We start from the raw sequence: 27,028 nt of genomic DNA, 5'->3' as shown, positions 1-27,028 counted from the left end.
CGTCCGTAGGGGCCGGGAGAGGAAGCGCGCGGTCGTTGCGGCGAACGGGACTGGCGGCGCTGTGGAGATGGTGAGCGGCTGAAGCGGGGCGGCGGGACGTCGGTGGTGGGTCTTGACGTGTCCAAGGGTCGCGAGAAAGAGCTTGAGTCCGCAGCGTAGGGGCGATAAGGTGGGGTCGAGTAACGGGTCCGCTGGGAGGATTACCATCGACTACGGCAATGACGGGCGATGTGGCCGACACGGGAACAGTTGAAACAGATAGGCCTGTCGTCGGGCGTACGCCACTCGGAGGGGTTGCGCGGTCGAGGAGCGGCGTAAACAGGCCGGACCGGGTATAGTGGAGGGACTTCGGGCACTTGGGAGGTATGAAGAGCGGCGACAGAGGTCAAACCCAAGTTAGCAATTTCCTGGCGCACGACGGCTTGAATAAGTGGAAGGGGCAGGGGCTGGTTGGCTGCAGGTGTTGCTAAGGTGGCCGGAGCAACGGCTTCAAGCTCACGGCGTACGATACGGGTCACGTTCTCTGGTGAGGTCGGCTGGTTCCGTGGGCAAAGATCTTGGCAGGACGAAGACGCAGCCGTGTTGGGCAGGCGTGCGATATGCTGGGTGATGCGTCGGCTTTTGGCGTCCTCGAAGCGGCGGCATTCTTTTACGATGTCTGCAATCTTGTCGCAGTTCTTATAAACGAGCAGATTGAAGACATCGTCTGCAATGCCCTTCAGCACATGTCCGACTTTGTCCTTGTTAAAAAGAAAGACGGCAGTTGGCGTTTCTGCGTCGACTACCGCCACCTGAACCACATAACAAGAAGAGACGTCTACCCACTCCCCAGGATCGATGACGCTCTCGACTGTCTGCACGGATCTCAATACTTTTCTTCCATTGACCTTCGTTCCGGTTATTGGCAAATCGCCGTTGACGAGCAAGACCGCGAAAAGACAGCTTTCGTCACACATGACGGTTTATACCAGTTCAAAGTGATGCCGTTCGGACTTTGTAATGCACCAGCTACTTTCGAACGGATGATGGACTCACTCCTTCGCGGATTTAAGTGGACTACGTGTCTTTGCTACCTTGACGATGTTGTTTGTCTTCTCGCCCACATTTACCCCGCACCTCCACCAAGATGTTACGGGGAAATACTATTTACATTTATTTACAAGCAATCGGTGAATAGTTCCTAGCGGCGAGCATAAGGAAGCACCAACGCCAGCAGGAAGCACCAGCAACCTCTTCTTCTTCGTGCGACCCTTTCACGCGAGAGACCACTTCGACTTCCACTTCCTCTTCGTCGTAGCAGTATGCACTAAAATAACGCACCATGTTGCACGCTAAACGGCGGCCATTTTCAAGCAAATTGAAGCCTATTTCCGACGCACAATCGTGGGGCGCAAGCTAGCCACGTACGCTTTCAGGCATCAGCAGAATCGTCGCTCAGTGTGTTGTGCAACGTGGCAGTTAGATCACAGGACGCTAATTTCGACACATGTCCGCCATAAGGCCTCCTCACTGCTTCTCCACTCATGCCACGCGCATATCATTGCTCGTCTTGCTCTTCAGTGCAATGCTTTAAACACACTAACAATCAAAAAGCAAACACAAGAAAGAAGTGACCTTGCAAGGGATACGACTACATGCGTGCAGCTGGGGCAGGGTTTCTGATTATTGTAGGCCACATCAACTGTTCTAAAACACTAGCACAGCCAGGAAGGCTTGTTAATAAGGCAGCCGCTTGATCTCTACTGTAAACTGAAAAAAAAAATTAATAATACAATCTCTCCATGTTTCCGTGGTCGCCAGTAACAGCTGTAAGTTAGGCGGCTTTTGCGCACGTGGGACCTCATTTCCGGCACACTGGCATGTTACGTAAGCTAGCACAGTACGGGTTCTTGCATTGGCATCGCCGTCGCTCAAACAATAGCTGCGTCTTCGCTGTGTTTTGGAGGTCGACAATTCGTCCACGCGCGGCAATTCTCCGCTCGTGTGGGTCATAATTTATCCTCACTGCTACCTGGCTCGTCGTCATGTGCTTATCATTGCGGCAAGAAGAGAATGATTTGACTGACGTCAGCGTTCAACTCTCTCCGCGAAAAAGCGAATAGGAGGAAGAAACGTACATAAAATATTCCAGCACGTTCATAACGCTGGCGCAATATTTCTCTCTAGTTTACGAGACATGCAGACTTGGAGAACTGGAGCATACACGATAGCGCTTGTTGTTAGTGCAGATGGAAAATTTTTCTTCCAAACTTCATTAAAAATAACACTGCGACATCTGATACCTCCTGTAGTCGCTTGCGTTGTGAGAGAGAAAAAATCCAAGCACTCATTTTTTTCATCCACAGGGTTCTGGTTAAAAGGAACCAGAATACGCTTCTTGGAAGCCTGAGCCGACTACTACCCTTTCTCTTTGATTAGTCGTCTTTTGTTCTTTCGCTTGCAGGGCTGCAGGTTAATACTAATAAAAAACATAACCGGATGCCAAAACTGTGGGTACTTAAGCAACGCGTCATCGACTGAAGAGAGCGCTACACCGTCCTGTTGCCGACCACGCAGAGAGGTCTCTACTAGCCACCTCCTACCATGGCTGCTGTAATCGTCCTTCTGGCTCTGCTGATGCCCGCTGCCTTGGCTTCGAGCTCCAGTGAGAATATTTGCCTCTTCTAGATCTTCTACACGCCAATTAGTAGTTCGCTGGTTTATCTCAGCCGTTGTTTTATCAGTACACTGCAATGCTCGTGGTATTCATGTCCAGCAATCTTGGACAATTTTCCGCATATAAAATTGTAAGGTATTCGCCTAGAAATATTGAAGTTAATAGTGCAGACTGACGTTATGTAGCACTATCTTTCTTTTATGTTGTTTCCACCACTCGCATCGAACAGTTAAGAGTTCCTTAGAAAACCAACAGGGAACGCTTTTGGCGATCGCGAGAACGTTAATAGCAAAAATATGCAAGCCTGCAGACGGTAGATCTGTGGTTATATTGAATGTATTAGTGAAACCTTAAAATATCAGAGAAATTTCGCTAATAAACTCTTTCCCTTTAAAAAATGATTTTCGCCATAATTGTTGGACCACTTCTCGTGTCATACCCGTGGAGTTTAGCTGGCATTGCGTTGCAGTTTCCCTCTAGGTTTATAACCATAGAGCCCTTCGTTACAAAAGCGGCAAGTTATCATGACCAGCCATGGCACTTTAACGAACGTTTCCTTTCCTGAACCCCTGAGAACTGAAATTAATTAGGAGCTCTCTACTACACCGTCTTCGCTAGCCTCGGATCCAGATAGCCTATAATCAACCAATCGTGTTACAAGGCCGAAACTTTTTCCCGCACTTTATCTTTTATCACTTTTTTGTAGTGATACTTGCACGTGACTCTTTTTGAGGAGGAGCGCTGTCAGCATCGCTAGCGCCTTTCGTAATCAAAAACACTTGGATAGAGTGGCAGGCATATTCTGAAGAATATTTAATCACCCTACATCTTCGTCATATTATATCCTAGCTGAAATTAAGGCAAGTAAATTGGTACGGCAGGAGATGTAATAAGGAGATAAGATAATCGATGGTCCTGTCGGGTAACGGAGTGCAGGCAAGCCAAGAGCAGGCAAGCGTAGATTGGAGTGGCACAAAGGGAGTTGGGCGGACTAGATTAGATATTTTTCCGGGATAAGCTGTGCACAGCTGGTACAGTAAAGAAATAATTTGAGCTGAACTGCGGAACCCTGTGTCCTACAGCGGGCTACATGTTTAAGATAAATTTCTTATCATCCAAGCCATATTACCTTGAGGAGTTATAGATTCCAAACCACTACACTGACGGCTTATTTCGGCAAATTTTAGCGTTTATATTGAATGAATGGAATCATTTCCTATAGCCCCTGTCACAACTGAAAATATTGAACGCCTCTATAACATAATTGCCGAAATTGTACAACTATTAATCACTTTTTGTGCTGACGTTTTACCGCTCCTTTTTTTTTCACTGCCTCTACATATCATTCCTCGTACTCATGCCACAGGCCCTGTGACCATTCTTAGAATATATGAATAGGTAAGTTATCAAGAAAAAAGCCATAAAGAAAGAGAAAATCTAGTCCGTGCGCCGCAATCAAAAGGGAGGATGAAATGAGGAGTGTCCGGTTGTAAGGTGGCAGCAGCAAGCATGGGACAGGTTTCAGCGTATATTCACAAAGGAGGCCTTTGTAGTGCGGGCAACACAGCTGTATTGGGTCTGATGCTGGAGATTTTCGCTGGATTACTTAGTTGTCCCATCAGTGTTGCTTCAGCGTGCATAGCAATTGTTGTCACCTTCTTTTGTTTCTGCACTCTAGAAGTTTTTCCATGGCTTTTTTTTTCTTACACATATCTCCAGTCGTAACACGGCTAAGCTTTTTTGGTTGACATGCAATCTCAGCTCGGATGGCAATTTGGTAGCATGCGGTTTCAGCAACCACCAACAACGCGGCAGCATCCTTCGCGCTGGAAAGCACGAGCATCGAAAACAGGGAGCTCGTGGCCGGGGAATCGATTGAACGCATCGCTCCACGCTGAGCGAGGCCTCCCAGCAGCTGTGCCGACAGTTTACAAAAATAATTACGACTGTGACCGTCTATTTACAACTATTTCCTTATTACGACTCCGACCGTCTATTTACAACTATTTCCTTCAAAGCCGCGCTGCACAGTTGTCGCATGACACACTTTTACGCATTCATCCGGCGAACTTAATTTTTACATTATGTTATTTCAGTGTGCCTAGCATATTTTTCTTGTGTGCTTTAGTATTCCTGGTACAGTAAAGGAATAATTTGGTGATCAACTACGGAAGCCTCTGTCCTACAGCGCGGGACATGTGTAAGATAATCTTTCCATTCCCCTAACACGTTTCATCCCAGCCAGATCACCTCGAGAAACTATTGATTTCCAACCACAAGTGAACTTGGAAGAGAACTAAAGAAGTGACTCTGAACTGGCGACTTATTTAAAAATTTTTATTGCGTGACAAGCGTTCAAAGGCAACTGGGAACGAAACTCTGTATGTGGATTATTGGGTTACACACAATATTTCTTTACAAGACTATAACCACATGTGGGCTATGCATGTCGGTGACTTCAGTGAGCTGCTGTTCCTTGATATGCTGCCCCCCAAAAAATTACAGACACTGGTATACTCTGTATACACTGTCGTCTGACAAATTTTCAAGACTACTCCATAAGCAGAAAAATTCCTACAGACAATATATTGATTTACGGTCATACACCTGGCGTAGACTTTTATCATTTAAGTGTAGATAGACTAGGCTGCCAATGCAATGGCGTCTATGACAATTGTATGGAAACTCTATAAACCCTTTTAGTAGGGCAGACTGCAATTTCCGCTTGTTGCGCGAGCACACCCTGGTATATGAATTAATAGAAAAAGTTTCCCCAAACAGTCGCTCCCTATCTTCTCCATTTTTTGGGCTGTCCTTTCGCTTTGGCGTGTGGCTTGCTTAAAGGGTCACTGAAAAGGGTGTTGGAGGCTCAAAATCGAGCCGATAATTTAGAATAAAATTTTATGATCTATCGCTTCCGTGCCTCGGGGCGACCAGCGGTGCTTAGCTTTCGCCCGAATGCACGCGCATTGCGTCATGTAGCCCTCTTTGTATCAGCAGCGGAATGCCATCATTGGTTCGCCGCGCCATCGCCAAGGACGCCAAACCAAATTAAGAGGCGTTGGCTCCACCCCATGGGGAATTCCCACGCACGTCGGTGAAGGGGCCCAGTGAGTGGAGCCGTTGGACCGACATTTCAACGTGCAAAACCTGACGAGAGGAGAGGAAAAGGCACGAAGACGCGGAAATTCAAATTTTTGACTACTGTTAACTAAGCTTTCACAACACGCATCAGAAAAATTTTTGCTGGAGGAAATTTGTGACGCGGCGCAATTTAGCATCCTAGGCATATCGCATTTTTGTTGAGACCCCCTTTCACAGGCCCTTTAAAGAAGCAGTCGCAAGCAAGATAGCACTGCTGTTCTTCATTCAAAAGCGGAATTACGTAGATCTTCCTCTTATGCTGTCATCTCTATATGAAGAAAGCCAACAGTCACCGAAACCAAAGAGCAACAGCGAATATTTCTATCTCTAAGTTTTTTTTATTTGTATGTTGATCCATGGTAAATTAATGGTGTCACTTTATTATCGTCAAAAGGTAACTGATAAGAAAGCAGAGGAAAAGACGACATTCCTCCGAGGGGATCCTAACTCACGACCTCCAAATTTCGCGTACCGTATTGTGCCAACTGAGCTACGGCGACGGCTGTTCAATCTTCTGCTTTCTGAAGTATACATAATTTTATAATCTTCAAAGTTTTCACCATAATCGTTGGCGGTGTATTCAGCTCCGACCGATGGCGTCTGGCAGTTTTTTCTTGGCCTTTTTAATCAATCATCTTTTTCTCTTTTCAACCAATTATGTCTATATATATATATATATATATATATATATATATACAGACGCACGCACACACGGTGAAGACGTCAACCTGAAGTGTCTACTGTGTATGTATGTATGTATCTGTCTACGTATGTATGTATGTGTACATACATACATAAACTTGCGTGCCCTGGCTTTGGAGACCGCTTCATTTGTACATTTCATGTGGCCAGACCCTCGTTCCTTTTCATTTTTCTCCTTACTTTCACCTCAACTGTCACAAGTTAACGCATGTTATTGTTTCTTCCAGCCAGGTGCCGCAACGCGACTCTCCCGGGAATCTTGGGCCTTAGAACAGTACGTATATTCGCGTGAATGTCACTTGCAGCGTGTTCTTACACTGTAGCATGTATGCCTGGAATAGGCAGCAACAATATATTTTCTTCATCATATGGAGCAGGAATAGTGTGTGAAAGTATCAACATGCGGTGGTGGTGCTTGCAAGGCAAACAACACCACCGCGTATTGCAAGGTAAGCACAACTAGAAATAGCTACTTGTTGATAGAGAGAAATAAATTGCATTTAAATATTACTTTATAGCATCATAGTCTACGAAAAATAGCGTTCATAAGATGTGTTCGCTTCCTCTCACATTGGGTGCAAAGCACAAAAAAGTTTATATTGGTATCCTTCGTGGGTCTCACTCTGAACCATCTGCGACAGTGCATCATCGAGCCTTCGGTAATCATGATCACCGACTACGACCCGTTGTGAGTAGCAGTGTAGAATAATCTCTCTTCGGCAAACCTTCCTCTCCTTTACCTAGGACAAAGTTTTCACACCGCAACAGCACAGATTCTTCAGTGCAAGGTATTTCGTATATGTCCGCTGTTTTTTTTTTTGTTACTTGTCCTCAGCTATGGTTACTGTAGTGAATCTAGAGAATAAAATGCGGGATGTCGCCTCCTTTTGTAGCATACCTTAATCTGCCGCGGAATATTATTTCTCGAACCTTCAAATGCAAATCACTAAGGCATTTTTCTTTCGTGAAAATTGGCTGGGCCCAGATTGCGTCTGCTTTAATTTCTATCTGTAGTCAAATTCTGGCCTTAAGGAGACCACAGATGCTCAAGCAAGGCAGTAAAGGTCAGCAACGACGTGATTCCGGGTTCGCTGGCCTTGAATTCTCAATACACCTTTAACAGAAATATGCCCACATGGGGGTACAAAGGGAGTAAGTAGGTTGTCCTCTTGCGCATTCCATTTTATAAAAAGGATTGCGTTAGACGGCAGCTTACACCGTTCTTACTGCTTTTTGTTTACAGTGTAGAGACGCGGACCAATTTTTCGGCGCTGTCAGACACAAACTGTTGGAACAAACTGACAGTTTTTCGGCGCTCTCGGAAATAAGTGATAGTATTTCTGCACTTTGGAATTCTGTAGCTTCAAAAAATGATTAATCTTTCCTGTTCTGGTGTAGCCAAATAACGAAGAGTTCATTGTCGCGCGGCAGAGTTCGTTCGTTCGCACAAACAAAATCCACCTTTTCTCGTTCCCTTTGTGCTTGTCCTTGTTGTTCCGACGCACAAATCCGCGACGCTTTCTTGCATTAAAGAAGCTTTTCCGCTGTTTTGTGCACACTGCGTTCCGTGATCTCCCCGGCTTATTTTCGTTAGAGTTAAGTTGGCACTGAACATGGCTTTCAAGACCGCCAATGTAACCTGACGTTGTTCCATTTCCAGTGCCTTGGGACTTCGCTGGATCTCTGCGGTTCACCTGCAGTAAGAATCTGCTTCTCATTTGAATGCGGATAACTTTCCCACAGTGTGAAACGACGGCTTCAATCTTGGAAGTTTGGGTTCCGTCTTGACGAACGAAATGCTCCTAGTAAAATGTTGATGCCACGTACGACATTTTTTTACAGCAGTCAATACAGGAAGGTGTTAAAGCATCATATGGAGTCCCTAATAAGCCCTGCAAGCACACTATTCTGCGATGATTCAAAATTAAACACGCCGAACGTATTTACATAGTTCGGTGAACAGAGTTTCACATGTTTTATTGACTGAAAATGGCAAATTGGGGATTAACTTAGAAAAAATGCCTCTCCCGTAACCGAGAGTAGAGTAAGCATGAAATGTTTACGGGCCTAACACAGGCTCCATTACTCGGCTTAAGCAGCTGTGACGGTGGCGGCATTGAAATCCAGGACGATGCAGAAGCGTACGCGGACACGACGAGACGCAGGCCTGACAAGAATGTATATGCAGCGCGTTTGAATACTCCGCGAGCGTGTATACATCTGCCTGCCAGAGGGGGAAGGGCATGAATGCCCTGCGGCCGGTCTTTCACATGCGTGAGTGTAGGACCGCAGCGCCATCCTTGGGGAGCTCGCGAAAGCAGTTTTACAGCCGAAAGCCCTTCTCGCCCTGGAGCTCCCCTCTTTCTCTAAGCGGCCTTCTCTCGAAGCCCCTAAGAGATCACGTATGACAACGAAGTGTATTGTGGCATGTATGTGCTTTTTGCACGCGTTATTAGAAATCGGAAATTATAATTCCGTACATTCTCAAATGCACAGCTCGACTGATATCTTGATAAACATTGAGAAGACACTGGCAGCAGTTATTTTTTGTGACTCGTTTGGAGAGCAACCGGCGCTTGTATGCCGCTCCCGTAGGAGGGCTTAGAGAGTCTCGTTGAATCTCGTTAAGTCTCCTACGGTGCCCGGATGTTCTCGTTTCAGAGCCCGCATGAGTGGAATTCAGTGCCCGGATGAGTAGATTTCAGTGCCCGGTACTCTCGGTCTCGGCGTGACGTCACCGCACGGCCGACAACGGGAGCTAAAAGCATTTCATGCTTAAAAACACTGAAGCTTTGGAAGAAGCATCAAATACTTTAGACCACACTCAGCAGAAAAATGACGTCACACGAGGTTATTAGTCTATAACAGCGTCATCCTTTTTCTTTTACGAAACAAGTTAATAGGATGGTCTGTAAGCTGACATAAAACTTCACAAAAATTTTTCTCTGCTTCATCTTGGCGATAGCTCTTAACGAACACTTCAAAAACCTGCTTGAAGCAGTATAAGCCCCTAGTGCGTTTCCTTGTTCATTTTTGTTAATGATACTCTCGGGCTCAAACCATTCAAAGGTGCAAGTAGGCAATGAAAAGAAAGAAAAAAACTTAAGTGCCTTCTTCAGTAATTTTGAACGAAGAAAATGCGATAACATTTAGGTGGCCTGCTGGGGTGTCTACAATGAGTGTTTATGGTCCTAGTGATTTTTCCGGAGAAACTACGGTTGAACCCGGTTGTATTCCACTCATATTGTCTGCATTAGTCACCTTCTAGAATCTTCGATCGCCTTTCAAGGGGTTGTAAAACAGAAGTTTACTATTCCGACCTTCTGATTTATATTAAGTAATGTTCTGCGATTAATCCAAAATTTGTGGCGTCGCAATGAATTGGGAGGAACAGCCGAACTTCCAAATTTCTGGTGTCCTCATGTTTCCTGTTTTGGCAGTGCGCTATGACTGGTCCACTGAAGATCACGCGGCGTTGAAGACGCCATGGCCATGGCCTCGGCATGTGGCAGTTTATTACACAGCCACTGATGGGGCTTCTGAGATCCAGGCTGTTCTTACCGAGTTCCGGTAAAGCTCATGCGTCTCGCCACGGTGGACAAGAGTCGTGTATATAGAATAGGACAACGGTGGGCAGCTTGCTCACATTCGTGTGGCCACGTTGCCGCCTTCCAAGGTGGTCGCGTTGTAATGACATCACGAGGTCGCGTGTCCTGTCTCAACGAATCAGAGAATTTTGTGGGAATTTTGAATTTCGCCCGTCTCTCTCATTAGTCAGTTTTTATTCTATTTATTTATATACCCAAAGGGCCCGTAGTAGGGGGGGGGAGGGGGTTGGGGGCATTACATGGGGGTGAGAAGTTTAATAAACAAGAACACCAAAGTTCATAAAGCAGGCGAGAATTTCGATTTGAACATAGAACACAAAAGCTAGGTATTGAAAAGCAAATGAAAGAGAATAAAAAGAAAAAGAAAAAAGAATGCAATTACTGATCGCCTTAAGAAACAGTTTCCTGCGAAGAAAAGGACATGTACAGAAAACCATTTGTTGGGCACACTTTCCTTTTTCGCAAATAACGACATAAAAATTACTATCGGCAGAAGGCTCTTCACAGTATGGTAGAGGCACCAGATTGGGCATTTTCCGCATAGATTACTCTATATATAATTTTTATCTCAAAAAATTTATCGAGAGGCCAGCTTGTTCACAAAGCTGGACCGCTTTTTCTTGCACGTTTGCAGGTTTGACGGACTTTAATTCCCTGAGGTTGGCTTGGACTGCTTCTTGAGTCTTTTCCTTGTAGAGGCCATTGGACTCGATGACAAAGCCACCGTCCTTGTCGGACGCGTCTTCTCACCTCCGCTGCGGCAGCCCTCAGAGATGCAAAGCTGAAGGTACTACAGTCCGACAAGAAAAAGAAAAGAAAGGCAAGAAAAAGCGGTCCAGCTTTGTGAACAAGCCGGCCTCTCGAGGCTGACTTCGTCTTTAAAGGCATCGAAAGGAGCCTGCCTTTCTGTGTTCTTCAGTGCGAAGACACACAAAGATCAGTGTCCATTCCGCGCAATCGTGTCTGAAAGAGGCACGTGGCAAAGTGAAGTCGCTGTTTTTATGCAGAAGTGCCTTTATCACCTGGAGGTGGACGCCCCACTCCTCAGGAAGCCCGAGACTGTTTTCTTTGAGGACAAGTGCCCACCACATGTAAGCGCTTTTTCGGTTGATGTGAAGGACCTGTGCTATTCCTTGCCTCAGAGCTCTTTGACCGCGGAAGTCAGAATTTGCATCGACCGCTTTAGCGTAACAAAGCTCCAAAACGCATGTGGAATGGACGTTAGCAGGTTTTTAAAATTGCTAGCTTTTTACATGAAATCAACCTTTGTCACTATAGACAAATTTTTTTATCCAAAAACAAGGAGTCTGCATTGGCTCGAGCATCGCTCCTGTACTAAGTGGGTAAGTTTAGTTTAGTTTATGGGGTTTAACGTCCCAAAGCGACTGAGGCTATGAGAGACGCCGTAGTGTAGGGCTCCGGAAATTTCGACCACCTGGGGTTCTTTCACGTGCACTGACATCGCACAGTACACGGGCCTCTAGAATTTCTCCTCCAAAGAAATTCTAGCCGCCGCGGCCGGGATCGAACCCGCGTGTGTACTAAGTGACTTACTTCTAGCAAGTTATGACAGGTGTCTTCGAACTAAGCTCGATGAGGCGCCCATTGTTAAGATAATGCGATATGTTGATGACTTTCTAATTTTATATCGCACTAATGACGCACAGAAAACGGCTGCAGAGATTTTTGACGTGTTCTGTTATGAACTTAATGACCTCGAATTGACTTCAGGGCTCCCCTCTAATAATAGGCTCAGGTTTTTAGACACGGAACTGACAATTTTTAACAACCATATTTGTTGGGCATACTCGCCGCGGTCCAGGAAGAGCCTTCTCTCTTTCCGGTCAGCTCACTCGAAGATTGTCAAGCGTGGTATCGCCAAGGCATGCCTAAGAGCCGCACTGCAAAGATCATGTCTGCATCAGACAAAAGATAGTTTCTACGCACAGATGAACAGGCTATCTGCAGCAGGATACCTCACGAAGATAGTGTCATATGTTGCTGAGTCCCTGCTTGCTGAATGTAGTCGGCGAAAGATCAGGCGCACGGATGCGGGTCTGGCAGAAAGAAAAAGAAAAGTGTGCATCCCGTATGTGCACAAAGTTTCGCACAATCTAAAGAAGATAGTGAGCAAAGAAGGCATTAGGCTGGTTTTCTCAGCCAGGAATAAACTTAGCGGATTGTGCAAACGTGGTAATGAGGATGGAAGCAAAAAAGGCTGCCAGAAGAAGCATAAGTGGAAGTTTGTTCAGTGCCGTGTTGGTGTCGTTTACAAGATCCCGACCTCTTGTGGCAGTTTCTACATCGATGAGACGGGACGATGCATCAACGATAGACTCCGTGAACATAAAAAAGATATAGAGAACAAGACTCGCAGAAACCATCTTGCTGTGGACTATGCTGAGTGTGAAGATTGCAAAGCGCATCTTAATCGGACCACTATCATCGCCCGTTATAAAGATAAGACCACAAGGCTCATTTCGGAGGCTTGCCATATCAAAAAGATAGGTACACCTATATCAGCAGCCCATCGATAAACCTACTACCTAGGGAACTTGAATATCTTAATCATTGACGTGCCTTTTTTTAGTCTTGTGTGGTTGCGCGGTATCTTTCTCTCATGCTTATCTTGTGTTTTTATTCATTGCATTTCATTTATACACGGCCTCACCTGTAGCAATAAACCATTTGGTTGTTAGTCAGCGCTGGTGTTTTGTCCTTCTCTTGTGTCGTCCTTAATTGCGCTGTTTTTCCAATTTTTGGAAGTTATCTGCTCTATATGAATATGTTATGTTAAAGTATAAATACATGCTGCGCCGATGTATTTGAACGTAGAAACTGTGTCTACTGAGGCATTGTCAATTGCATATGTGTTAACCGGAGTCACTGACGAAGAGGTAAATTTAAGATGCTTTGTTTTTTCTACAATAATTTGCATCTGCCAAACAGAGCACCATTGTGTTAGTTCGTTAAGGGCAGACTGCAGTTCAAAAATATCGTTGGGGCTCGTTATCTCCTTGTATATTACGCAGTCGTTGGCAATTAAACAATCGGCCGCATTTATGTTAGATGCTATGTCATCAATGTAAATTAAAAAGAGCAGTGGGCCCAGCACTGACCCCTGAGGGACCCCTGGTACTACTGATGCCGGGCTCGAGATGTTACTTTCTAGTTTGACAGCCTGATAGAGGTTGGTTAAAAATTGTTCAATCTATTTCGTTGTCTTCTGGCCAAGTTTGAGATTACGAATTTTAGAGTAAACGTTTATGAGGGACGCGATCAAAGACTTTTAAAAAATCTACGAAGAAAGCATCAACGTAAAGCGATGAATGCAGCGAACGACGTATGTCAGTGACGAATTCGCAGAGTTGAGTTTGGCAGGAAAGGCTTTTACGAAACCCGTGCTTACAGTTGAGGAGTACATTACTTTCATTTAGATAAGTTATCATGTGCGTGTACTACGTGTTCTAGTTACTTACAGCTAATTAAGGAGAATGAGATGAGCCTGTAGTTTCTTGAAAGGGAACCGTAACCGCATGTAAATACAGGCATTATAAATGCAGTCCTCCAATCATCCGGTACGCATCCTGTGTCGATGGATTGCTGAAATATTAAAGAAAGAAACGGGGCTGAATACTGATTGGTAAGCTTTAGAAGTTTGGCGGGTAGGCCGTCGGGACCTAGACTTGTTTTAAGGGGGGCGCTTTCTATAGCCCAGGATACGCCGCGTGCTGTAACAGAGATTGGTGTAAAAAGGAATTTAATTGAAGGTTGTGAAACCTGAAGAGAATTATCAAGGAGCAGTTCATCTGTGAATGCCTCTGCAAAGGTGTTGTTAAACTCCTCTGAAAAGACGAAGACTGCTAAAGCTATGTCACCTTCCCCCAGAAGCGTTGGAACCGAGTGATTATTTTTTAGATTAACGACCTTCTGGAATTTTTTAGGGACGGTTTTTAGCGTGTTAGGAAGCGTGAAGTTAAAGTACTGGTTTTTTGCGTCAAGAATATTTTTCTATGCCAACCCAGATACGCTTCTGTAGTTCTGCTAGTCAGCAGAGGTGTTCGATATTGACGCTTTTTTATACGCTCTGTTTTTCTTATTCAAGCACCCTTTAACTTCTCGCGCGAACCAGGCATGAACAGAATGTGATTGTATTGTCAATTTAGGCCCGCAAGAATCTTCTATCTCTTTCAATTTATCACTAAATATGCACCAGTTTTCATTAGGGGACATGCGACCCTAAAGATTTCGGCAGGGAATTAACCGATCAAGAAATTTCGGTACGGAGCTGGAATTTATTTTGTTAGAAAACAGACTAAACTCTATCGCGTTGTTGACATCAGCTAAAGTAAACTCTTTTCATTTGTTTTCTACTCTACAGTGTTGCAGTGTCCGGTGGACAGTGTTGAAATTGAAGCAGCGTTAACAACCATTGTTACGAGGAGACAATAGCAGTCTAGTACACAGCGCCATGAATGAGACATTTTTGTTCAACTGTTCAATAATTTTGATTTCCTATCTCTTTTTCACAGTTGGACGATGCTGTAGGAAAGCTAGAGATGGGCTGCTACATATCTTATTCGAAATCGGTTATCGATCGCGCTTTTCAGGACATCCAATAACTCATGATTACTTGAGTTTCTTTTTGCATATTAGTTATTTACGACTACGACTTGCTTTCAGGATACAAAATACTCTATTTATTCTTTACTGTGCCTGTAAATATTTTATACAAGGCAGTTGACACCAAGAAACGTCATAAGATGAGACAGCGTACGTGCTAGACTTACACACCTTTGTGAGCAAAACGTTTTATTGATCTCTTCAGTGTAAGAGGGTCCCCCCAAGTCCGGGAGCCGCCAGGCGCTCTTCACCATCTGAAACTGTAACGAGGACTCGAAGCAGGCCATAACCGCCTCACACTACTTGAGGCTCCTCCTGCTTTCCTTATTGTTTCAGTTTGCTTTACTATATGTCCAGACTGCGGGGTTGAGGTAGGAGACCTTCCCGCATTGGACACCTCAGGCCAAATTGCATTGGCATCTCACTAAATTTCGGTAGATACCGCCTAGTGAAACGTTCCATATGAACCACTGGTAGGGAATTATGGGAATATGGAGTCATAACATATGAAAAATATGCATGAATCCATACCATCTCTGTAGAGGCTCCATAAGCATTCCACATAATTTCTTTGCGGTTTCTATACGGTGTACATAACGTCAAATGGAGCCCGTAAGTCCTCATACCTGCTTTTTGCATAGTTCATACCGATTCAATATGCTCCATACTGACACCATATTTTTTTTATGGAAACGTATGAAATTCTAAAACTCGGCATACGGAAACTTTCAGGGGGGTGGCCCTATCCTAACGGCTGCCTGCGGCCCAGTGAGTGTATTTCCGCTGCACTCATCGAGAAGTCCAGGAGAGGCTGCTGCACTTATCCACGCTAATCTCATACGAGTGAATGACTTGATATCTTCCGCTATAAAGGGGCCTTTTTTGGAAAGGCTCTGAAATACCCATACCTTGCGACAACGAATGTAGTCCCCAACAAAGTTCAGCGTTAAATTTAAAACATTTTTTTTTAATTAGAGCACTGTTCTAGAATTGGCTAGAGATAAAAGCTGGAACACAACAAAGGGGCGGCACGAATGTAGCATATTACATTCTTGCCGCCCCTTTGTTGTGTTCCAGCTTTTTTGGTGAAAATTAGGCTGCTCCTAATAACTGCCTATTAGCCTCAACGTATTGCAAAAACTAGAGAAAAAAGGACTCTGCAACAAAATCAAGAACAATCATTTTAAAAACTTAGTGTTAACTTCGTAGCCACGCGCCAGGCGTGCTGCGACAGCAGGCGCTGACGAAGCAAATGTGGAACTCGAACGTTTCATGCTTTCAGTGCGGCCTATTTGTACGCAAGAAACTAAAAGGAAAAAAATTAGATGACACTTAACCACCTCTAAAGAGCAGAAATCGACAGCATTAGAGTTAGCCATCGCAGGTTAAGCGATGCACAGAGTGTTTCACTAAAATTTCTAAAGCTAGGCTTTTTGAGTTTGAAGAAAGCTTTTTTCACCATAGCATTGTCAGCGGTGTGCTACATCAGAATACAGCTAATATTATGCAGTTATTACTGTAGAGCTAATATTTAACAGGCAACTTTTTGACTATTACTGTCAGGCTGCTCGATTATTGGGAAACGTGTAGCTCGCAGTCCGTAATATCGATATCAGTTTTTAAAATTTCACAAACGCGGTTACCGCGGGCGCTGTGGCCCAGCAAATTTGTGCTGTTTCGACAAGCTACGTACACTGCAGAGGTTGCTTCGCCTGCAAGCTTCTAGAAAAAGCATCTATTTTGCCGCGGCGTAATCAAAGTTTGTTGGGCCACACAGACCAGGGTACCCGCTTTTTTTAAATTTTAAAAACTGATGTGGATAATACTAACTGTGCGCTACATGCCTCTCAGAAGCCTAACAGTAATAGATAAGAAGTTAACTGTTCGATATTAGCTAACCAGCCTGCTGGTTAGAACGTATTAGTTGTATTCTGATGTACTACATCGCTAACAATTTTATGCTGAAAAAAAAAGTACTCTTCTAACCAACAAACCCCAACTTTAAAATGTGTGTAATGCTTTAGGTGAAACACCCGGTATGTGGAATTGCTCATCCTATAACTTACTATCTTTTGGGCCAAGGAATTTGAATGTAATCGGAATATTTTAATTGCCACCGGTCACGGTGGCCGGTTGCTCAAAATTTAATGCAGAGGTTGCAGCCTCCAACGCTTCATAGATTTTCGTGACGTCGCGAAACAACGTAACCTGTAACTTCCTGCAGCCACAACCAGTACCTTCACTGTGACATAAAATGAAACATTCTTTTCTTATTACTACTTGTTCACACTTTGAGTTTGAATTCGAAGAAATAAAATAGTTTCATCCGGGCCATGCGATCCGAAACTATAAGGTGATAGCCGTTGCATCAGTAATTCTTTCACCTTTAAAATTATACAGAGGAGAATTTGTAAACACAGAAAGTGCATAATTTTTAGCAGGGATGTAGACTGTCAAGAAATAAACCTCCGCAAAAATTTGGGTTCCTTTTGAATGGCCTCTCCGCCGACGCTAGGAGGCACCATTTCGGGTAGTGGTGAAATATTACGAAACGCAAGATTGTATTAAAGAGGCGAAAACGCTTAAATAATAAAACCTGTAAACATCGCCACATGTGCCTTTATCTACATTATGCTGGAGGAAAATCAAAAGGCTTTTAAGCAACAACTTCTCGCCGTCGAAGTGGACAATTCTGGGCGTCCCTATTTCTGTGCGTCCGCTATCAGCTGCTTTGTAACATTGGCGCATAGATGATTATTGTAATATCTAATTCGCTTGCTTTTTGTATCCCTCGTCACATCGCACAGAAAGACCTCGCGGTAGCACTGACAAAGCTGGTGGAGGTGAGTACAGGCAACCGGTCGATTTTTGCAATTATGAAGCTGAATGTCCTTCGACAGACATTCACCAAATGCTAAACGCAATCTTTCGGGCGCGTTCCTTCCAAACAAGGGAAGTGTGTAACGCAAAGAAAGAGGAGCAGGAATACCGACCAGTTTCATTTTTTCGGTTCGCTTTGTTTTATTGGGTCTCACACCCCAAAGCGACTAAGGCTACGAGGGACGCCGTAGTGAAGGGCTTCGGAAATTTCGTCCACCTGGGGTTCTTTAACGTGCACTGACATCGCACAGTACACGGGCCTCTAGAGTTTCGCCTCCATCAAAATGCGGCCAGCGCGGCAGGGATCTAACCGGCGCCTTTCAGATCAGCAGCCAAGCCCCATAAACCGTGAGCCACCGCTGCGGCGGCTTTCATTTTTCTGTACTGCTAGGCTGTACTGAAGTATAGTGCAGAGTGTTATCGTTTCATTAAAATTGCACTGTTCGCCACAACCAAGAATTCCTGACAATCACTTCTGCTTCCCTTGGATGCCTTGGATGCGCAAGGCTTTGAGTCACACTCAACAATCCTGCACAAAGGCAATTTTGAGCAGGAAAATGTTTATGAACATAATTTGTTTCATATAATGGAAGATTTCACAATGACAAACAAAATATTCACAGATCACATGACGGCAGACTTGTATTTTTTTTCTATTCATATTTTTCCTATCGTCATAATTGTTAACCATTCGTTTTCTATGGAAGTCTTAATGTTAAATGCGATCGATAGAAGCATTTTAAAAGAAAGATTCTCTACATGTGTCTTAACAGAAACAGTGTCTTAAAATTTTGCAGTTTTCAAACTTTTTGTTCGAGAATGTTGCACATGGTTAAAAAATGGCTCCTTTACGTCGTCCGCGTCGTAAGCAACAACGAGAATGGTCCAGTGACTACTGAATAAAACGTGATAAAGGCCGCAACACTGGTCCTGCTTTCCCTAGTTCCTTATAATTGTAGCGGAAGGTTCGAGACTCACCCCGTTATCTGAGTACTTACGGGTGCTCCCTAAGTAGCTGCGGGTGCTATCGGGCGCTGCGCCTGATTACGTGGAATTCAATCCCTCCCGTGCCGACCCCGCACCGGTAGAGACGACACAAACAAATACTCCCGGGGTCTGCGTGCTGTCAGTCCAGGTCAACGAACCCCAGATGGTCTGAATTTATGTGGAGCACCCTCGAGGACTCCTCTTTCTCTCTTCTTTGCTTCACTTCCTCCTTCCTTATTTCAATTATGATGGGGCCGACAAGTAAGAGTTTCCGAGGAAGAGGAGTCGTCGAGGACGCTCCGGACAAATCTCGGCCAGTTACCGCCACATTGACCGAAACCATATATATATATATATATATAGACAGGAAAACTGGAATATACAAACTGTTGCGCATGTTTATAGCTGTGTTTCTATATATATATATATATATATATATATATATATATATATATATATATATATATATATATATATATATATATACAAAAGACATCTACATAGAGACAGTTGCTGCGTTATTCCGTTTTCAAATTGCATTCTTTTCGCATTTGGGAAAGCAGTTAGATAAAAACAGGAGCCGCCATGGAGAGCTCCGAAAAATTGGCAGCGGTTAAACTCTCTTAATCTTGGTCAATACAGCGCTGAATTTGTAGTTATGATTTCCTTAGAATTTAATTAAATAATTAGCGCTAATTAATTCGGGTCGATAACTATAACAGCATATTAACCTTTTCCCCAAGCTTTGCAAAGGTATATGACTGAGACTACAGAGCAAGTTTGTCTTTAGCGGCAACTAATTAATAACTGATATTAATTCGGCTCGCTAACTACCACAGCGCATTTCCGCTTAACCTGATCGTTTCAATGATATAAAACACAATGCTAGAGCGCAAAGCGTGGTGTTAATTATAATTACCTAATTAAACCTAATTATTTCGAGTCGCAAACCCCGACAGTGCATTTAAAATTGGCCTAACGTTTCCCACTGTATACTATTCGATGCTATAGCGCGAAATTTAGTTTAAATTTCAATTAACTGGTTAACTCTAATTAACGTGGGCCAGCAATTAGCTGGCATAGCTGCACAATCAACCAGTGATCGCAACTGATGGTTAATCACGGGACGCATAAAATTCTCAGAGACAGAGCTAGACGACAGCGAAATTATACCAAACTCCCGCTTTGACCTTGGCTGATATTGAAGGTCAAAGTACCGGCATGAGACGTTTTCAGAAGTTGTAGCCCAGGGAGTAGAGCTAACGCTCGAACATTTTCGATCACATGAGGTTATTTAACGTGCACTGGTTATCGTACAATGCACGGGAGCCTTCATTGTTAAACGAGCATAGACACTGAATTTTGGTGGCATTTCTTCTTTTTTGCAGTGATGCGGAAGATACTACTATGCATGAATTACCATGAAGTGTTCACTTTCGACTAATACATTTTTATTTTTATTTATTTATCAAATACTGGCGGCCTGTTTTACAGGCCTTAGTCAGGAGTGGGGTACAAACATATTGATAAAAAATGACAAGCACATTGCAAAAGAAGCAGAAGCGAACAAAGCAAAAACCAGAACATACAACATAAAATTGAATACAAAGGCAGAGAACATGTAATTACATCGAACCTGGCAGCAAACGAAGGCATCGGACTTGGCCCAAAACAAGGATACATAAGAGCCCTATACATCCTTCAGAGATTGTAAAAATAAATTTACCGATTCGCAATTAACAACATCAGCAGGTAAACCATTCCACTTAGTGATAGTATGGGGAAAGAACGAGTACTTCAAAACATTTGTTTTACATGAAAACGCGGCAACTTTCTTAGTATGGTAAGAGCGTGTAGGGCGTCGAGATGTGTGCTCAACTAAAATTCCTTCCTCTATTGTTAGTTATAATCGAATAAGTTATAAGTTATATAAGTTATAATCGAATTATTCTATCAGGCTCGTTCGGTTTCGGTTTCAACAGCCGAATGATGTCTGTAACGTCAAAGTGTGGCTATACGTAACGTGAGGCATGGAAAAACTGCGATATAATCGCCGCTTCATATTTTTAATCCACTACAGTGATGAAGCCAACCTTCCTCAAGAGCTGGAATAACAACGAATGTAGAGGCAGCGATTAGATTGCAATTTTTAATGCCTCATGTGACATATAACCACACACTGACTTGACAGTGATCGTTCAGCTGTTGAAACCGAAACAGAAATAACGCAGGAAATTTGATTATAAATTATTTAGAGCTCGTTGGAGAATACCACGTGGGAGTCAATACACCGGGTGTCCCAGCTAAAAGTAACCAAACTTTTAAAAAAGGCGAAGTGTCTTAGCCCAGTGAAACCAACTCAGGGTTGTTCATAGTCGCGTGGCCTAGTCTTGAGTACTTTTTTCGCTCTTCAAAGTTAATTAATTAGTAAAGTTTAATCAGCTAACTTTTAAATTATTGACTTCAGGAAGAAAGTGTCAATGCAAAAGTTTTAGATGACCTCGATAAACCGCTGGTAGTGCTGTTTCCGTCAAGTTACGATTTACGTAGCTTCATTTATTGGCCTTAAAAGAAAGTTGTCACGTGACCAGCTGCTCGCTCACTTCTCTGCCCCAATGTGCACCCAAAGTCTAATCGAGGAGAGGACCTCAGAAAAAACGGATTTTATTCTTTAAGGCGCGTCTTGGGACGTTGAAGTGGCACAGTTCTCATGTGGAAGCTTTTTCTTATTGTGCGGGTTATGGTTAAAGGCCGGTAAAAAAACTACTTTGCGTAAATATTACTTTGCTGCAAATGTCTCAGTAAGCGGTTTTTCAATGCGATCTATAACTTTTCCCCTAACACTTTGGTCCTCAAGTCAATAATTAAAAAGTTAGTTCATTAAGCCTGACTAATTAGTCAACCTTGAAGAACGAAAAAATACTCCAGACTATGTCACGCGCCTCTAAACAACCCCCATTTGGTTTCAGACGGCTAGGACACCCCGTGTTTTTTAAAAGCTTGGCTACATTTAGCTGTGACACCTGGTATAATAATGCCTCACGTATTGTTATCAAAAAAGAATCCAGGCACCGAAACGTAGGGTGGCTACTTTCCTTTAAACCTTCATCAAAACGTCGCTGCCGTCGCCAAGCTTTCACCCAGCGTCGCTGGACTCTGGGAGTCTGTATCCCTGGAACTGTGCCTGCCGCACGTTACATTGAAAGGGGAGAGAAAATCCCTTTAACTGAAAAGCAGAGAATTTAGGCGGCGTTTAAAAATCGCTGGCCTGCTACTCTGCGTGGGGAAGGGAATTTTGGAGATAAAGAAAGGAGAGCGGTGCTCAGAAGGTATAAAGTAAAACACAAAGGGGAAAAAAATTGAACGACTAACTGCTGCTCCCCACAGATCGCCATACCGACAAAGCCGCGGTGGCAAACTACCAGCCAGTAAACAAAGGCAGACATAGTTATTCTTTCAAAAAAGTGAACTCCCTGTGCATCTTAATTGGTCGTGCTAGCAAATGCTCAAGACAGTTGGCAGACATAGCCACGCTACACTGCAGGGCATGGAACAAGAGAAACTAGCCAAGCGTTATTCTCACGAGAGGTCGCTATTTGAAAAGACTCTTGCTGCCTGCCTCAATTCCCCTAATTACGAAGTTTATCACCATCGATCTATGAGCACATTATTCCTCAACTAACGCATCGTCTTTAGGACAGTATGAAAAATTGAATTGAATGGACACCTAAACCGCGCAGTAAGGGAAGGCAGGAAAGTCGGATTGAAAGTAGAGAGAGAAAGAGGTGCCGTAGTGCAGCGCTCCGGAATAATTTCGACCACCTGAGGATCTTTAACGTGCATCTACATCGCAGAGCGCACGGGCGGCTCTTGCGTTCCGCCTCCATCGAAACGCGGACGCCGCGGCCGGGTTCGAACCCGGAAAGTCCGGAAGTAACCGGCACAACTGTCGCCCTGTTGCAGTGCTTAATCACCCCTCTCTTGGAGATCAACGTCGAAGGCACCTTGGCGGCTTTATCCGAAATCATACAAGAAGCACTTTTTACATTGGGTGAGTAAGACCAGCAGTCCAATGAATAATATTTGCAGGTAAGTCCAAAATTGTAAACTGAGCGGTCTAATTTCCCCAACCGACATATTGGCTATATGTAACGCTTTAGTGGAGGCCTGCCAACTCATTTAAACTACCTAGGGTTCCATACAGGAGCCGCGACGTCATATATTAGTTGCGTGCTCTGCCATTGGTGGTATGGAAAGCACATTAAAAAACAAAGACAGTCAAGTGAATAGCGCAAACAAGCGGTAAATAATTCATAATTTCATTATTTTCCCTAATGCTGTTTCGCTATCAGTTTCAAAGGCCGAACGACGCGTGTGAACTTATAGACGATTTGAGGCCACGTGGGTCATATTAAGATTCCCGTAAGGTCGCTGCTTTATTCATTTCACTTCGCAGCAGCTGCTACGAGAACCTGCCGAACAGTTGCAGTCCCAAAAAATGAATAAGGAGGGACCATATCACAGTTTCTTGTATGACTCACGTTACCGCAGCTCGTCTCTGACGTCACAGCTATCTTTTGGGAAATCGAAAACGTAACTGCACAAGAAAAAATGCAGCTTTAAGTTATTTAGCTGTAGCAGGTCAATTCTAGGCCGTAAATCATGTACCAACAGCAAGAAATAGAACGCGAACAAGACAATTGAGCCACAAATAGGAGAATAAGAAACTCTCAGGGGAACTTAATACTAGCTCACATTATTTGAACTTCGAAGGCGCGAAGACACTACTTCAGAATCGTTATTCAAGCTCTCTTGTATGTGCTGAATTGGAAATGTGGCGTGAACAGCCCTTCTCTTGTCCCTTGTGCTTTGCGACTGTTTTTTTTTTTTTAATTTACAATGTACCAGCTGGCCCGCATTTCAACCCTTCTGCATTGTATCTGCTTTCCAGGAGCTAATATGTTGGTGACTTTGTGTTGTCAAAGTTTATGGAGTCACTCCGCGTCCAGTCGGCCGCGAAGACGAGCTTCCTTGCCGGCTATGCGGGGGCGATTCTCGTACGCGAGACTCGTGTCCCCAACCTGTGACGCAAAGTCGCAGCCACGGCAGGTTCCGATGAAATAGACCACGACAGAGCACGCTAGGGAACAGTTTATTAACCTAACGCAAGGCAAGCACACTGCGGAAGAATGTTCTATGCGATAAAAAGGTTCAGTAGCTCACCAAGTCGTCGTCTACCGGCGTTGGGTCATCCAGGAGAAGCGGGCAGGAAGGGGATCCGGGTCAGTGTGGCAGTTGCGCCGCGGCACGAGAGAGGGGTTCCGGCCGCGAGCTCTCCTTATTAACCCCTCCGACATTGCCAAGCAGCGTTGATGATCAGAAGTTAATATGTTGGTGTTCTTGTGTTGCCATCTCAGCTTCCTTGGCCGCGTTTCATTCGCTGCATATGGTACCCGACTATTTGGTGTTCCATTCGACAGAGTAATACCCGCATCTATAAATTTCCGCTGATATCGAAGAGTACATGGGCGCCTCTTGCGTGTCATCTCTATATAAACACGGCCGCCGCTGCCTGTATTCAACCCATATCCTCCGACTGTAGTGGAGGACTAGCCACTGAACCATAATGGAGACGCATTGTTTGAAAGAATCCTTTATGTTCTTAGCCTCATATATGAGACGTTATCCGTTGGCGCAGGCAATAAAAACAGCGAAAAGAGCAGTCCTAACCGTAGTAGTAGAAGTAGAATGGGTGCCGTCTCTCTGTCGTGACTGAGAACTCAATGACATAAACACTAACGCAGCGGTCGCCTAGTATTTGAGCATCCGCCTCGTATGCAGGAGCTGCGGGGTTCGAATCCATAGGCGCCTGGTACCCAGCGGTTTACAGTGGGTACCAGTGAGCACGTGGCCTGGCGTTCAGCTCCTCTGAGGAAAAATGACCGCGATGTGGGTTTCTGACTCTCCCTTACGAATACCAAAGCAAATCGTTCAATGAACTGCTTTGAAGTTGCCCTTCCGCTGTGAACAATTAACAGCATCAATGACGTCACAACTCAGGCTTCACGTGATTAGCTCCTGACAAATCACACGTTTCCAGCAGCAGGAAATTAACAATGTGGCACCATCTTTAGGCGCGTGATCCAAATGGACCACAAACGCATCTCGCATAGGATTTGGTCAATATGCATGTGCGGGGTCCGAGCCCAAATGTAGGTGTCAGCCTTAATGTTGTGTCTACCATCACTCACTGCACAATAAGGAATGCCAATGAGCGTGACTTCTTAAATTAAAGCACTGCAGGCCGTAACCATTAACAGTTCTAGCAAAAAGCTGTCCCGAATTCATCATGCCTATAATATGCTGGGCTAGTTGTCTGATGCATTGATTGACTTGGAGAATGTGATTATTTTTTCATAATATATTTGATTGTTTCATTGCTTGAATTTGACGCTCTTTCATTTGGAAATTGAGTGACTGATGATGTATTTATTTGAATAAATTTACGCAAGTGCAAATCGAGTCAACTCTGGTTCTGCTGCAGGACATACCAGGCTTCCGTTTCTGGGTGCACCCCTGTGCGAGGAGATAGATATGCAGGGATGCACGACTCTTTTTATCAGGAGACCAGATGTGCTCAGAACCAATCTACATTACTGTGCCTGGAGACCCCTATCTTGAACAGGTGTGGCCGGCGTCCGCCCGAAATCTTTGGGCTGTTCATATTTTTGTTTCCAACGCCTCCCTGTGCGGCTTTTTCAAAGCTTAGTTCGTGTGACAGCACTGGTTATATATTTCATTTATTTTCCTTGTGTTTATCAGCGAGTTTTCGGTTGGAGACATAGACAACCTCTTTGCAAAGCATTGTTTTCGGAAAGTTGCAAATCGCCGAAAGTGACATATTCTTGAGTACTTTGCACGTCTTCTCATCTCTGTTCCGTCTACCGCACCCGGATGCTCCGCAGACTTCTGCGACTTGTGAAGGGATTGATCCCAGCAAGTATCCCAGCCTACTATTAGAAAGCCATGATTAGAGCGGTCAGGACCGCTGCAGCTGTCATAAAAAAACTGTTGAGTATATGGTTTGGTTTGGTTAATTGGGGTTTAACGTCCCGAAGCAACTCATGCTATGAGGGACGCCGTAGTGAAGGGCTCCGGAAATTTCGAACACCTGGGGTTCCTTAACGTGCTCTGACATCGCACAGCACACGGGCCTCTAGAATTTCGCCTTCATCGAAATTCGGCCGCCGCAGCTGGGATGGAACCCGCGTCTTTCGGGTCAGCAGCCGAGCCACTGAGCCACAGCGGCGGGGCTGTTCGGTATATGATTATCGCCATCCGCAGCATTTTTTTTTGTCAGCATGTCACAATATGACGTTCTATGCGCTGTGTTTTGTAAAAAAAAACATTGCAACTCTGTACACTGTCGTTCCCAACACGATATACTTAGCGGAAACTCGCCTTGTGGTTAACTGTCTTCTTGTTGATTGCTAAGCCCTAGAGTAGCTTTAATAGCATAATATAACCGGTCGTGTGATGGTCACGGGACCGGATTTTGAGGATGCACACCCAAACCATCAACATCTCCAAGCAGCGCTCCATTAACAGCTTTCACTGGAAAATATTGGCCGAAAACAAAGGTCCGTAGCGAATGAGACAAAGGAGTGGTTGTTTTATACAAAAGCATTTCGCACCAGTAAAGTAATGGCAGCCACCAAGAAGAAAGGCTCTTCGCAATACAACCGATGTAAGCCAGGAGTCATTAGCTCGAGGAACACGGCTACGAAAGAGCAATTTTATTTCTTTGCATAGAGGGCAAAATTCGCCGTATTTTATTTAATAATACCCTGTGTAATACTTTAGTCAGAATTACCCCACATTTGCCTATTGTAGGCTCTATGCAAAGACAGCGCTAAATTTTTAACGCTAATTTTATTTCCGCTCGAGGAAGTTTTCACTGCCAGTGCTATGTGTTCTGCATCACGGTGCTGCTAAAGAATTGGCATCCTGTTGCATTGCTTGTCCCTGGAAATGCACTGTCTAGGCAGGGTATGGGACAGTAACTGTGTGCTTGTGTCCGATGTCTCGAAATGTCTTCTCTTCCAGTGCTTAAGCGATACATTGCTGTGTGAAGACGGCCAGTACGCCACGGTGAGACAACTCATTCGAACTGTAAACACTATTCTCATGACTAAACGCTACTAAGGATCTTTTGTAATGGAATTAGCCAGGCATCGTGTTTAATTTCATAGTCTCGCCTTGGATCAGTACCAACAACGAAGTAATAATTTAAATACATTGATTAAAAGCCCCAAAGCTTATTGAATGGCCAAGGAGGGTTTTAGCCTTTGAGGCAAGAAGTTTTGATACAATGTAAGCAAAAATAAAATTTTCTATTCTTGCGTTCATGTCTTTTGCGGGAAACTTT

At 44.2% G+C, this 27,028-nt stretch overlaps 1 protein-coding gene across 2 annotated transcripts in view; it reads left to right on the top strand.

The window, feature by feature from the left end:
* The window catches only part of LOC149347293 (uncharacterized), a 50,120-nt gene extending 23,381 nt beyond the window's left edge, over positions 1–26,739 (top strand). Inside the window, exons 2-8 of one of the 2 annotated variants that reach the window (XM_089586991.1) lie at positions 2,444–2,644; positions 6,730–6,776; positions 11,118–11,201; positions 17,541–17,576; positions 22,564–22,651; positions 25,145–25,285; positions 26,707–26,739. In XM_089586991.1, the coding sequence (XP_089443117.1) occupies positions 2,584–2,644; positions 6,730–6,776; positions 11,118–11,201; positions 17,541–17,576; positions 22,564–22,651; positions 25,145–25,281 (453 nt within the window). In that variant the 5' untranslated portion in view covers positions 2,444–2,583 and the 3' untranslated portion in view covers positions 25,282–25,285; positions 26,707–26,739. The remainder of the gene's footprint in view (positions 1–2,443; positions 2,645–6,729; positions 6,777–11,117; positions 11,202–17,540; positions 17,577–22,563; positions 22,652–25,144; positions 25,286–26,706) is intronic. The other variant, XM_089586992.1, reaches the window with a different exon arrangement.
* The last annotated feature ends 289 nt before the right edge of the window (positions 26,740–27,028 follow it).

The sequence above is a fragment of the Amblyomma mixtum genome, chromosome 4, assembly GCF_055824585.1.
Source record: "Amblyomma mixtum isolate Tamu chromosome 4, ASM5582458v1, whole genome shotgun sequence".
In the NCBI taxonomy this organism is placed as follows: Eukaryota; Metazoa; Arthropoda; class Arachnida; order Ixodida; family Ixodidae; genus Amblyomma; species Amblyomma mixtum.
This window is presented reverse-complemented; position numbering and strand designations above follow the sequence as displayed.